Genomic DNA, 14,609 nt, shown 5'->3' with positions numbered 1-14,609 from the left:
ATACAAAAATCAACCTTAACTCATAACTTACAGGGTTCAAAATCAGCAACATAATCTGGAGAGGCCACATCGCAGCCCGGGTCTTCTTATTCTCCGAATAACTATCTTGTAATATATCGAATAGTGTATCACAACATCTACTTAACTCTTCGTTAGGCCGTGATTGTATGCGAAGAAATTCCTGAAAATTATTACTCATTTCTAATTCCTCTCAATACCATTAGTGTTAACTCTCTATAACGTAAAAATAAGTTAAATTTGTTTGGTTTAACACAAAACCCATACATTAATTCACTCTTTGTAACGCAACAGCTGTTCTCTATTACGAAGAAATATTTTCAAATTTGGACATCAACAACATACTTATATGTTATTGTTTTTATAATCAGCTTACAAAACTAAGCTATTGAGGTACCGAAATTTCGAAGAAGGATATGCGCAGACTCAGAGTAGCAGTGCCACTGGTTTATCAGCACAGGAATATTTCGACAAGAGACAAAAACAGCTAGAAATTTAACATCTTTGTTTTCTTTTTCTAAGATATATTTCATTCTTAATTAACCTAAATTTTACTCAGGCTACAAAGTAAACAGCTTCGCAATCAACTACAATTAATATTTTTCGTATTCACACTAATATAACGAAGTAACGTTTGTGAGGTTGTAGGGCGTTTTGCCTGGATATACTACACCGACTTTAAAAATTATTTTACTAATAGAAAGTCTATATATTAACTCGAACGTCTATATATTAGCCAGAACGGGTCTCAAGTAACATGTACACATATATTTAGTTAAAATTTTTACTACAATGAATTACTAATAGGGAGCGTTCAAGTATTACGTCACGTAATTTTTGGAGATTGACACCCCCCCCCCCCCCCATGTAACGCGACGTAACGTTTTTCTGTACCCTAGTATAGTACTGTACCGTAGTACAGTAAAACGTTTCGTGACCACCTAGTGACTCTTTTTTACCTAAAACTTACTGGAAAGTCGAAAATAATATTAACAATAACGCGTAATTAAATCCCCGCCCCACATAGTAAGGTTTTACTAAAGGAAAAATTCGTTACGTAATACTTGAATGATCATTTACACAATAACTTACTTGAGGATATGTATCCATCCAATTCCATACTGCTTTCTCGAGCGACATAACCAACACTGTCGGCGTGTATTTTCTTAATAATTTGAACTTTTGAATACATTCTAAAACAATATATATTCTATAGCTCTCAGGTAACAATTAAAAGACACAAAACGAACAGAAAAATATTTTTAACTAACGATCATAAATAAAATATATAGAGCAGTGTTGGTATATTGGCTTCAGCGTGCGACGCTCATCCCTGAGGTCATGGGTTCAAGCCCCAGCTGTACCAATGAACTTTCTTTCTATGTGCGCATCTAAGACCCAAAAAGTCGACGGCTTGCACAGGAGGCTGATCACCTATTCGATTGACAAAAGATCATGAAACAGATACAGAAATCTGAGGCCCAGACCTAAAAAGGATGTAGTGCGTGTGTGTGGTGTGTGGTGTGCTGTGTGTGTGTGGTGTGTGAGTGTGGTGTGTGTGGGGTGGGTGTGGTGTGTGTGGGGTGGGTGTGGTGTGTGTGTTATGTGTGTGTATGTTATGTGTGTGGGTGCGGTGTGTGTGTGTGGGCGCGGTGTGTGTGTGTGTGTGTAATATATTTATCTAATGAATTACGATAGACAACAAAAAAAACATTCGTGACACACAGATTTTCATATTTACCATTATAATAATATTTTTTTTAATTATTACCTGTAAAAAGCCGTATAAGCCTCAATATATCAATATTAATGTGTTGTATCAGTTCTATATCAATATAGTCGGGGTTTTCATCTGAGCTAGTTGCAAGTTCCTAAAACATTTTTATAAAATAAAATTAGAATCGCTATGCGTATAAGACATAAAGTTATTTTGAGTCTGTAGGGTTTTTTTATTACCAGGAAAACATGAGCACACATATTTTACTACATCAAATACTACTACTAAAATTTTATAGAAATTTTGCTAATATACAGCAAGTACATATGTAACACAGTTAATTCACAAATAACACTTACCTGTAATCTAGCGCTGATTCTATTAAAGACAGCGTTAAAGAAATTCAAGCTTAATGCAAATAATACTTTGCTGCCCAGTTGACGTAATAGTGTATTGTGGATGTTTGCTTCATTTTTTATATCTAGAAAATAATAATTAATAAAGTTAATGTGATTATATAGCCTTGCCATGGATCACCATGGTTAACATCAATGGAACATAAGGAGATTCGATACGAGACAATAGTCATTATTGGGTTAAGGGGGCATGAGTTTTGCCTTTTAAAAATAATAAATTAAACAGTAAAAGTCATGTTTGTTTAGCATGCTTGTAAATTATCAAATCGTAGTATACATACTAATTGACCTGTTCTGAAATAATAGGAATTTTATGAGAAAACATCAAAAACAAACAACTACTTAAAAGTAGTGAGTTACTTAAAAGTAGTTAGTTATTTAATAGTAGTACATAACTATTCCAACTCATAGTTGAAGACGCAATTAGATTTTTTTAAATATCACATTAAAATGTTTAATATATAAACTAATCTATTATTTTAATATTTATATTTGATTAAACATATAAGACTATATATCAGGCTATTATATTTTTAACCAAATAAAAATTTCCAAATATTGCAATAAAACCTGAATACTGCTATATAATCTTACCTATAAACTGACAGACTTCCCTCAACAATATCTTAACATTCATTGCCTCCTCATACTTGGCTGTATCTTTGGGCTGTGAACTGAGGCATATTTCTAATGTGTCTAGAACTATTACCAAGCTATCATGATAACCCTTTTCTATTTCTGTTAGAGGCCGAGTTACACATGTTGCTAGGGTGGGCTGGTACTGAAAATTTTTATTGTAAAATAATGACTACCTTATATTTCACGGAGATAAATGTACTTATATTATAATAGTATCCATATAACTAGTTGTATTAAGTGTTTTTTTTAGCCAACATGATCAGTGAGACTACTACATCAAGTTTACAAAGCAGTGTAGTTTTTAAAGTTTTTATAATGATGTTTTTTATACTCATTTAAGTTGGAATGCATATTTTACAGAAATCATAATACAGTTTTAATATACTATAATAGAATAACTGATCGGCAGAGAGGTAGTCATGAAAATCTATTTAACACCGCTCACATGTTAAAAATACTTACCAATTCATTAACTCTCTGAAGTATTTTTGTGAGGCCAGATATAACAAGGGAAAACCTGTGTCGGCTGATCTGCACCAAACACGCCTTGCATTGCTCCTCATTTATTCGAGAGTGGAGATTCTGAGCACCAGTTTTATATGGCAACTGTAAATCAATAATAGATAAAGTGCTACAGTAACGGAAAAATACAAAACGTAATTATTAAGTATTATTTATTTGAATAATATAGAAATAAAATTCAAAAAAAGGTTTGATTTTTTGGACCACACTATGTTCATTTTTTTTAGGCAAAACGCTCCTATTTATACCAAAACAATGCGTCATATATTTGTAGATTAAACTCTGTTTTTTACAGTAATTTTTATTGACAAATCCAATAGTAATTTAAATCTCTAGTGCGATTCTATAAATGTTTAATTGTGTGGGTGGTGTGACTAAACTATTACTTGAAATGTATCACAAACTAAGATTACATTTGTTAGAAGCGAACTTGCGTATTATTTACATTGTGTTCTTCACAAATGAATAGTCCGGTGTATACATTAAAATATTATTAACGTACTAGGAACGTAATTTAACTTACTTGTTCTTCGAATCTTACAATGAGGGTGTTCGCCCATTCTCCTGGTTTTTGAGTCCCCATTTTCACATATATTAATTAAGTAATTCATTTAATTTCTTTCTAAACAAAAACATAATAAATTATCCAGCAGATCCACCCTAAAATCGATTGAGACTTTTAATTTTTATTTATTAGAAAAGCACAGACAATGTCGTCTAAAGGCTAAATGACGGTCTGTCATTCACCGGAAAGTCTGCGTCAATAACGATTTTATTAATTTACTTTATTATAGTTACATTTTTACTAAAATAATATATCTTTTAATTTTAACATAGTTGTGTAAATAATCAAAACAGATCTTATTAAAATAATTGAATTAAGTTAAGCAATTATTGTAATTTCTACAGTTTCCTTATTTTATTTGATAGATACTAAAATAGAAAATTGTATATAAAATCTGACGTATGACATTCTTAATTCCAATAGAAATTCTCAAACTTCAAAATAAGAATTTAGAAAAGTCATTTCTAAAAGTTATTCTCGTTACAAATAACAATATTGCAAACCTTATAGTTATTTAAATAAAGTGTTTTAATTACCAATAATTACTCTTAAGTTTAGTTATCATTTCAGAGCGGTCACAGTTTTACATCCAAACTCTAATAGAATTTATCGCTAAATATGATGGTAAGTTTTAAAATTGGGGGGCGTTTCAGTCCAATAGGAAATATTAAATTATTGTTATCAATTCTTGATTGTTAAATGTCGTTGTTAACTTAATATTAAATACTGTTCGATTGGGCATTTACTAATTGATTTAATGTTGAGTTCAAATTTAAATAATGTGACGTGGATGAAAGCCAATTATTGCTGTTCTAGAACACAATATTTTACCGCTACTTGTTGTTTTATAGTAATAATTATCAAGTCGCCTTGTGTTTGGTTATCACTGCCATAATTTAAAATTCCGGTGGTAAACCTTATATATTCTTCATTATTTATATATTTTTTTGGCTCTAGGAAGAAAGAAATAAGTTAGTACCTAATATTTTTTTCAGGACTGTGTAGAAGAAACTAACAATGATCCCCTCACAGCACCAATATCTTCTCCATCATCAGGAGATTCTGCTATGGATAAAAAGAAACCTAGTGAAAATGTGTCCTTAGCTGATAACAGTTTGCTGGTTAGTCATACATATATTTTGGATTGTGTGTCACCTTCAGTATATAGCTGTTATCTTTTTAAATTTGTTTGTATCATAATATATTGAACTAAAGTAAACAAGAAAGAGAAACAGTTGTCGTTAATCAAGTTAGCCCAAAGAAAATAGTCTGTATTGATTTTCTATAAAATAATGAAGCATTAAAATTGTAGGTGGATATATCAGATGCACTCAGTGAAAAGGAGAAAGTAAAATTTACTGTACATACCAAAACAACCCTGCCTGAGTTTCAAAAGTCAGAATTCTTAGTTGTCCGCCAACATGAGGAATTTGTATGGCTCCATGACAGATACGAGGAGAATGAAGAATATGCTGGGTATATTGTAAGTATAATTGTAATGTACCAACCTCTTGTTGTACTCCTAACTAGAATAATCTCTATGCCAAAGAAATTATGTTAGCATGTGCATATTTTGAGTATGTTATGGTTTAAGTATGATTTTATAGTATATTGATTAATTACTTTACTATCACTACTGGGGTAAGTGAATAGCTTTAGCTAGATATGCATGATCTGGCTAAAATTCCAATAAAAACAATAGGTTGGTCATCATCTAAATATATATTTAACAAAAAAATATCAATGAAATGAGCCATTTTTAAAGGTATATGTAAAAACTTCTCATACTCTTCAATACATTAGCAATAGACTTCTTCAAGAATTATAATTTTTAGATCCCACCAGCACCACCAAGGCCTGATTTTGATGCTTCTCGTGAAAAACTGCAGCGTCTCGGAGAAGGGGAAGGTGCTTTAACAAGAGAAGAATTCCTGAAGATGAAAGAAGAGTTGGAGGAGTGAGTATTATTTGTTTTAACGGCCTTCTTTCTTTACTAGAGGTCGTCATCTTGGTGAAACAAAACAACTTTTTGAGGTTGCCACGCTATTGCTTGCGTATTTCCTCACGCAACTTGTTATTTGCGCTGCGTACAAGTCCCCGTAATGGCAGCTTAAGGAATTCGATACCACTCCTTGGCTGTCCCAGAAAAAAACAGGAGTTCGAGATGCCGCGGCCGGTCTCTTCCGAGTCTTGGACTGTTTTTTCGTTTCCGGGTCATAAAGGTGAAACCATGTTTCGTTCATAGTACAAATTCGAGCCAAAATTGATCAAGATTTTCTTCTAACACGCCCAAACAGCTTTGTGAAATTGTCAGTGTTGTTTGTCACTGCGCATCAGGAGGCATTGGCACCCAATGGCTGTGGGAAGGTGGTTAAATTTTTAATGGCAATGTTTTTATAGCGAGTTTTTAGACTATAAGTTTGACATCAATCATAAATACATTATGACATTAATCAAATTAATATGATATTTGCATGTCTATTTATATATGGTCGATTGTCCGGATTTTAATTATTAATCGATCTAATTGTACCAATATTATTATGCAAATAAACGATTTTATTGTTATTATGTGTATGGTATTATGGACACTTCCTATAGAAATCCTCATTTCTTCTACTATACTTGTAAAACAAACGATGATCCGCCAAGACAATGTATTCAACTTTTTTAATAATTCGATCAGTCTACTACTGAAGGGCGTCCCGTGGGGGATGGTCGTTAATTGAAATTCTTCCCCGCTTGAACTCGGCACACCAACGGGCAACCAAAGAATATGGAGGAGCATAAACCCCTAAAGTTCCTCTCAAGTCTTGATTTACCAGCTCCGTAGTTTTCAAGCAGATATATTTTATTTCCTTCAATTTTACCCATGTTTAAGAACACCGACACGACAAAAATAAATGAAATTTTAAAAAAACAAAAGAATTTATTGTACGAAAACAAATTCAATTTTTTTAAAAACAAAAGAGTATTTATTATATATTTATTTTGTTATTATTATATCTAATGTTAGGGCTATCCCTGGTGGTTTTTTTTTCTTTCCAAGAAGAATGTGTTCCATTAGCACTATTTATTACACCTCTCGTAAATCTAAGGAATTTTGGTTAAGTAATTATTTTTATGTTTTTATGTCTATTTTAGATTGTACTGTGTACTCTTGTTATATATTTAATAAAAAATAAAGTCAAAGGCAAAACAACTTTATTCGTATAGGTAAACAAGTAGACTTATGAACGCCACAAAAGAAGTTAAATTTACCACCAGTTCGCAAGTCAAGGGCATAGAGCGGGCAAGAAGAACTGGCAAGAAACTTTCCGCCGCTCTTTTTAATCGCTAAGTTTTGAGTCATACAAATTGTTTGAACTGGAGCAAATCAATCCCAAGGATTATTTAAATATTCGTCAAATTTATAAAAAGCTATTGATGAATTAACGTTTCACGAGAGCTTTGAATTTATTTAGTGATAATTCTTTGATTTCGCTTGGAAGTTTGTTGAACGAATACAATTTCCATATAAGGAATGGTTTATCTTCTGGAGCCTGGTTGGTCATACGCTTAAATTAGTTCTGTTTCGAGTATTATACTGGTGAAAGTCACCATTTGTTATAAAATCGTTTATGTCAATTTAAACTATCATTTTATTCAGTGAATACTTGGCAACATTCAAGAAAACAGTGGCAATGCATGAGGTTTTTCTACAGCGTCTGGCGGCGCACCCTGTGTTCCGTAAGGATGCCCATCTTCGCGTATTTCTAGAATATGAGCAAGATTTGTGCGCAAAACCGCGGGGCAAGATGGATCTTATTGGAGGACTTGTAAGTAATTTTATTAAGTGCATGTCTTGGCAAATGCAATGCAAGGCAATTTTCCAGCCCTGCGATTCTGTAACTCACTTTTCGAACTCACACAGCGGTTTTCGCATCGGTGGTCGCTCTTAAATCAGTCGTGAAGCAGTCATTTTATGATTTGGCATTCTGATAAGGTGGGAGCTTGTAGTTTATTGTTTATCAGAATGCCAAATCATAAAATGACTGCTTTACGACTGATTTAAGAGTTCGAAAAGTGAGTTACAGAATCGCAGGGCAGGTCATGAAAAATGAAAATAAATTTTTATGTCACCACTCTAAAAACAATCTCTATATAATTATTTATACCAGCAATAGCCTGTGTGAGGTGATAGTCCTCCCTCGTAGCTCGTAGTACCGGTTTAAACAGTGTTACGGAACCTCTGACAGTAGTATAACTAACGTGACCAGGGGCCTTAGTCAAGATGCCTTAACAGAAGTGTATGTAGAAAGTCGAAAACTGAATTTGTATGAAAACTTTTCGACACGAACTGTCATTTCCATACAACTTTAGTTTTCGACTTTCTTTTTTGAACGGGACTGTCCCATTTTCCTATTACGAGTCCCGGTGTCCCCAAAATGAACTGTGGGACGCAGAATTGTCCCGTTTTCAGAAAGCGCGCGAAAATTGAAGCAGCAGAATAAAACGTGCCAAGAGTTTCATTCTTATTTGAAATCGTCACCAGCTATATTTAAATAAATTTGTTCTTCTAATAAATATAACTAAATATTTTGTCTAACTAAATCAAGAAAAGCGTACGACAAATGTTACCAAGACTTTATGACTTGGAAACCTATAGCCATGAGATTAAATAAAGTGTATGCAACTGCATATAATTAGGTATTAAAACAATCGTGTAATCTTATTTTGATACTACACTCATGTTTTAATACCCTCTATTTTATGACAGTTGCATAAACAACTATTTTTTAATGTTTTTTATCTAGGTTAATCGGTGTGGGTATTAATGTGTCGTTCTATCGAATTAGTAATAACTGTAAAGATAGAATAATGATGTGGAATAAAATATTAAACTTTGTCCTGTATAAGATCCGAAAAAAGTCTAATTATTTTTATTCTAAAAAATTTTAGGTCCGTTCAATGACATCAACGACGGATGAAATATACCTTGGAGCGACTGTTCGTGATGTCAACGATTTCTTTGAACAAGAGACTGCTTTTCTACAAGAGTATTATTCACATCTCAAAGAGGCTGTGGCGAGGGTGGACCGGATGACGGCAAAACACAAGGGTGAGTTTATATCTGGTAACACCAGTGAACTATGGTTGATTTTGTGCCAAGTAAATTCAAATTGTTGTGTTTTACCCAAAAATTTATTTATCTCTTCTGTATCGGCGCTACAACCTTTTTATTTCCAGATTTCTGTATTTGTTTCATGATCATTTGTCAATCTGAGATGCAAGTAGATCAGCCTCCTGTGCCTGACACACGCTGTCGACTTTTTGGGTCTAAGGCAAGACGGTTTCCTCACAATGTATTCCTTCACCGTTCGAGCGAATGTGAACAGCGAAGTTCATTGGTTCACAGCCGCGGAACGAACCTATGAGATGAGAGTCGTACGCTAATGCAGCTACCGACACTGCTCTCTCTTTAATAGTGAACATATTTCTACCTTCTTGTATCTCTTGTTGTAATATCAGCAAACAAATTCCTTAACTTCACAAATAGAAGTATCGTGTTAACGTTTATTTCCATTAAGGAAGTGTTTAAAAATTATATTTGTTATAATAAAATAAATTTTTCTAATCGAAGACGAACCGAGAATTTTTTTTATAAAAATTTAGGAACACAAAAAGATCAATCCCCACGAAAATGGCCCCAAGTCAGCTTTAACTATTTACAAGCAACACTGAGTAGGCCCGTACAATCTAAGAGTGACAGTCAGATATATTTTTACAGAAGTAGCAGATGCTCACATAAAGCTGTCATCTTGTATCACACAATTGGCGACTCGAGAGCAGCCTCCCACCGAGAGATTCCTTACACGCGCCGCTGACACGTTTGACAAGTGCCGGGTACGTACAGTATATTTGCAAATAAATATTTTTAAAAATACCCTCAAAATGCAACAACAAAAATTCAAACTAAAAAAATCCTATACTAATTTATAAAAAAAAGGGTGCTTGTACTTATGTACGCGCGTAAGAAGTTATACTTCTTTGGCATTATTAAAAATAGTTTTTGATTGCATGCAAATAATTAATTACAATTAAATAATCAAAGACTGGAAAAGGAGTCATTATAGTCAATAAAGTTTAGTTTACATTTGAAAAATTAAATGAATAAATATACCTACATATTATTCTCTTACATTAAGTGTAACATAAATTCTATTATTATTCGAATGTTGTTTTTTAAATTATGTCCAATGCCGTAGCATCTTCCGTGGGCAACTTCATTCTGTTAATTTTGTGTCACGGTGCGCATCGTAAAATTTCACTCTCATCAATTTTTCATAACGCGCCTAAAGAATATATATATAGTATACCTTAAAAAAAAATTCAGTACACATTTGATAACTTAATTATAAAAAAAATATCATAACCTTATTAATATGAAAGATATATTACGATATGTTTGAAATTTATGTTCTAACGTGAAATATTATTTGCAGAAAATCGAAGGTCGTATGGCATCAGACCAGGATCTCAAGTTGGCTGATACACTCCGATACTATATGAGGGACACCCATGCCGCTAAAGCAGTGCTCGTTAGACGTCTGAGGTAAACATATTTAATCATTGCTATGTCGCATATACATATTATTTAATATCTTACTATACTTAGGACACTTTACGTCTATTTATGAGCGTCGACACTCGCACGTAACCACAAAAACTAGTCTTGCTCGTTTCGCACGTATGTGTGCGTGCACGCAGAACCTGGAAGCGTGACGTACGCTTTGTGACTTATTGTTGGATGTCCATATGCATAACTTTTTATATACAGTGGTACCTCGATATACCTGTGTTTTGAGAGCAGCCGAACGAGCGATATTTTGCTTTGAGATGAGATTAAGATTGTGTTTTGGGTGATGAATCGGATTAATGACATTTCAATGGGGGAAACTTTGGGTGAAAGGTTACGGAACGAATTAGACTTGTACCGAGGTACCACTGTATTATTTCTGTAATCGTTCAACTCAAACTAACTTTATTCATATAGGTAAACAAGTACACTTATGAACGTCAACAGAAAATATGTTAAATTGATTCTAAATTTACATTTACTACCTGTTCGCAAGTCAAGGGCGTTGAGCGGTCATGAAGAACTGGCAAGAAACTCTCCGCCACTCTATTTAATCGCCAAGTTTTTAAATATCATAACTATTATAAAAATCTCTATAATATAATTATTATTTTAGATGTCTTGCAGCCTACGAAGCTGCTAATAGGAATCTCGAACGCGCCAGAGCTAAGAATAAAGATGTTCACGCCGTAAGTAGAAATATGAAACAACACAGAACAATGCAAATGAACACTAATTGACACCAAAACACAATTTGACAGCTGACATTGACAATGACATCTACTATCGCTATGTTGCATGATTTCCACAATATTTACAATCAGCTGTTTACACTGGTTCTTTAACCGACATTTTTAAAGAAGAATCTCACCCGAAAATCACTCCTCTATTTCTTTTGGTATTGCTTTAAACCTGTAAAATTTACCACACTGACATTTATCTTTTTAGATCAGTTTTCTTTATCACTTTAACACACTTCTTTATTATCTTACACATGAAATAATTTTGCAAGAAACAGAGAAGATTTCGTATATGTCACACACATCCTAATGGTCTAAGATCCCGCTATACAACGACCTTCACCGAGATGCTTATTTAATGAAACTTATTTTATATATAATTTAATATGTCAATAAATATAATCCATATGGGTTGCCTAGCAAATTTCAGTCCAGAGTATTTTTAATTAATTTAAAAAAAAAATATTTTTTAAACATTTCACCGGTATGATTATTAGATAAATTGTATACCAATCGAAAGTATGAAGCCCATAGAATATGCAAAAGTTAGGTTGTTTTTCATCAATTAATTATTTATGTGTATATTTTTTATGTGACACTAAAGTATATATACATCTTTAGTATAAAAGAAGGTTATAGTGATACATATATAATACTACCCTGATTAAAAATATTGATTGAAAAAAGTTCAAAAAATTTACTACATGCTAATTATAAAAAAAATAAAAATTTTTTAATATTAATTAAACATACTCTGGACTGAAATTTGCTAGGCAACCCATATGGATTATATTTATTGACATATTAAATTAAATATAAAATAAGTTTCATTAAATAAGCATCTCGGTGAAGGTCGTTGTATAGCGGGATCTTATACTATAATATAGATATTTTATGCCAAAATTTTGTCACTTCTGAATATCACTCACAAAAATATTTTATTCTTGCAAGCCCATGGAAGTACAAGAGGTATGCACGCTTAATTAAGAATATTATTTAGTCAAACAATGTTTTAACGTGCGACTGCGCCTTGGTGTCCTAGGTTCATTCCCCGGCTGTGCACCAAGGAACTTTTTATGTGGGCATTTAACACTCGCTCGTACGGTGAAGGTAAACATCGTTAGGAAACCGGCCTTAGACTCAAGAAGTCGATGGTGTGTGTCAGGCACAGAAGGTTGATTCAATGCACAAGTGCCCATTAGAAATGACACAGAAATCTGAGGCCCAGACCTAAAAGGTCGTAGCGCCATTGGTATATATATTTTGTCTAAGAGATACTCTCACTAAATTAATATAAATAGCTTTTTCTAATATATATTTCCCTATATCAAAACAAATTGCTATGTACACTTATGAACGTCAATATTACATATATTATTCTATATACATTATATTAATAAAAATATTCACTAAAACTTAATTGCCAAATTTTTTGTTTATGTTTTTGTCATCTCAAAAATTGCACTTAGTGAATAAAAATATTAACTTTCTGAAAAGTTGATTCATTACAAGAATTTATGTATTAATTAGGCGGAACAAGCTCAATCCGAAGCCTGCGCCAAGTTTGAGCAGCTCTCAGCGCGCGCTCGGGAAGAACTCATCGACTTTAGGACCAGACGTGTTGGGGCTTTTAAAAAGAGGTAACTTATATAAAGAATACTAGACTAAAGAATTTCCCATCATATGCGATTCAATATTTTCTGTGTCTTGCCATTTCTAATAAATAATAATCAATGCTATCTCAAAGAAGATGAATAGGTTCAGCTTCACATTTTGAGTCTGCGTCTTGCGAGCATTAATATAAATGGTGTTTTAATAATATCAAGTGCCTTTCTTTTGTAAATAAGTTGTAAATTTATGTTTAAAAAACGTGTGTGTACTTATAGAAGTTATACTTCTTTGGCGTTATTCTACGTTTGTAGAAACTTTAAAACTAAAATTTTGACTATAGCTAACTTCAGGGTGTCGGATTTTTTGTGACGGTGTGCGTGCGCATCGTAAAAATTTGCTTCATTTTTCCGTAACGCGCTAAAAGACGTATAACTTCAAAAATATGCACACGTCGCACGTTTGTAAAGGATATCGTTTTTTGTCGGAGGAATGCCACATTATTCACGATAATAAATATAAATAACGATAGTTTGATCGCACGGGCTCAGACCGTCCTATTATATATTCGATTTAAAATTTCAGCCTTGTAGAACTAGCTGAACTGGAGATAAAACATGCTCGTGCGCAGCAGGAACTATTCAGGAAATCACTGCAAATGTTAAAGGAGTGTCAATAAATAGATATAAGGATTATGTGCAATTTTTGTTAATTATATAAATGTTTCTAAGGGAGAAATATGTATTCGCATTGTATGTAGTTATTTACGTGAAAATATTTATCATTTCCGAAATAAACGCAGGTTTGTCAATACAACTTTGCAGCAAAGACGAGATAGTATAATAAATAATTCCATAAAATTTTATAAATAACCTGCGTTTTATACTTAAAATATTATTAAGTTAAACGATAACTGATGTATGCCTTGATCACAATATTTAAATCCAGTATTATATGGAACGCAACAATATCTCATTAATAAAGTATGATTTTGAGAACTACCCACCTTGCAACTTTAGAGGGTAGACGACCAATACTAGAATAAATATTGTGATCAAGTATTTTTATACGTAAACTTTGTAAACTTATAATTATTGGACCCGATTTCTGGAATCGCTTAGTGGGACGTGGGCTGCAGTACGGGTCAGATTAGCTTGTGGAACTATTTGTGACACTATGTCTCTCTTATGTATTAGTCACATTCCGCTATAAATTTAAGGTTTTTTTTGATAAAGTACTGATGTTTCTATAATTTTTCTCTATGCTTTAAGCTTTTTAATAATGGCTCTTACATTCAGGTCTGGGGTCATATTGTCGTCAATTTTTTTTAATGCAATAAAGATCAAAGAGAGAGAAGACCTTTTATCTTTGACTTTTTTAAGTGCGCCCATTTTTGTAACAGCATTAAAAGTCATTTTGAAATTATATGTGTTGAAATGTTTTTGTCTATATTGTATTAAAATTATCTAGTAATTTAAATTGTTTTCGGCCAAATTTAAAGTATTGTTAGTTATTTTGAATGTAAGAAATATACGAATTATACTTGTAAATATTTGTTTTAATTCCTTTAACGTGAAAAAAATTGATCAACCGATTTTGAATTTTTATTGTGCTCAACCACTTTACGGTTAACGTATATCGTGGGTTGGAATCTCGGCAAAACAATAATTTCTGGTTAGTTCAAGGGCAGACCATGCGCTTTCTTAAAAAAATCCAGTTGAGATGCTGATGAGTTTAGGTTCCTAAATTAGGTATACAACGTATA

General features: G+C 32.7%; 2 protein-coding genes across 10 annotated transcripts in view; one reads left to right on the top strand and one right to left on the bottom strand.

Annotated features, from left to right (window-relative positions):
- Positions 1 to 3,987, bottom strand: part of LOC125055164 (neurofibromin) — a 59,169-nt gene extending 55,182 nt beyond the window's left edge. For all 8 annotated transcript variants that reach the window (XM_047657438.1, XM_047657444.1, XM_047657443.1 and 5 more), the window contains exons 1-7: positions 3,836 to 3,987; positions 3,253 to 3,396; positions 2,746 to 2,932; positions 2,095 to 2,216; positions 1,790 to 1,889; positions 1,111 to 1,211; positions 32 to 181 (exon numbers count right to left, since the gene is read on the bottom strand). In XM_047657438.1, the coding sequence (XP_047513394.1) occupies positions 32 to 181; positions 1,111 to 1,211; positions 1,790 to 1,889; positions 2,095 to 2,216; positions 2,746 to 2,932; positions 3,253 to 3,396; positions 3,836 to 3,895 (864 nt within the window). In that variant the 5' untranslated portion in view covers positions 3,896 to 3,987. The remainder of the gene's footprint in view (positions 1 to 31; positions 182 to 1,110; positions 1,212 to 1,789; positions 1,890 to 2,094; positions 2,217 to 2,745; positions 2,933 to 3,252; positions 3,397 to 3,835) is intronic.
- A 318-nt stretch (positions 3,988 to 4,305) lies between these two features.
- LOC125055361 (sorting nexin-32) lies at positions 4,306 to 14,394 on the top strand. 2 transcript variants are annotated; one of them, XM_047657789.1, is made up of 12 exons: positions 4,306 to 4,501; positions 4,873 to 4,998; positions 5,190 to 5,360; positions 5,713 to 5,834; positions 7,527 to 7,695; positions 8,819 to 8,978; positions 9,648 to 9,763; positions 10,363 to 10,472; positions 11,113 to 11,185; positions 12,188 to 12,205; positions 12,767 to 12,876; positions 13,430 to 14,394. In XM_047657789.1, the coding sequence occupies exons 1-12, from the start codon at positions 4,496 to 4,498 to the stop codon at positions 13,521 to 13,523; spliced, it is 1,275 nt and encodes a 424-aa protein (XP_047513745.1). In that variant the 5' UTR covers positions 4,306 to 4,495; the 3' UTR covers positions 13,524 to 14,394. The 2 variants fall into 2 exon arrangements, with proteins under 2 accessions (XP_047513745.1, XP_047513746.1); XM_047657790.1 differs by lacking the exon at positions 12,188 to 12,205 and having other exon boundaries at positions 4,307 to 4,501.
- Positions 14,395 to 14,609: the final 215 nt, after the last annotated feature.

This window comes from Pieris napi, chromosome 13 (assembly GCF_905475465.1).
Source record: "Pieris napi chromosome 13, ilPieNapi1.2, whole genome shotgun sequence".
Classification (NCBI taxonomy): domain Eukaryota; kingdom Metazoa; phylum Arthropoda; class Insecta; order Lepidoptera; family Pieridae; genus Pieris; species Pieris napi.
This window is presented reverse-complemented; position numbering and strand designations above follow the sequence as displayed.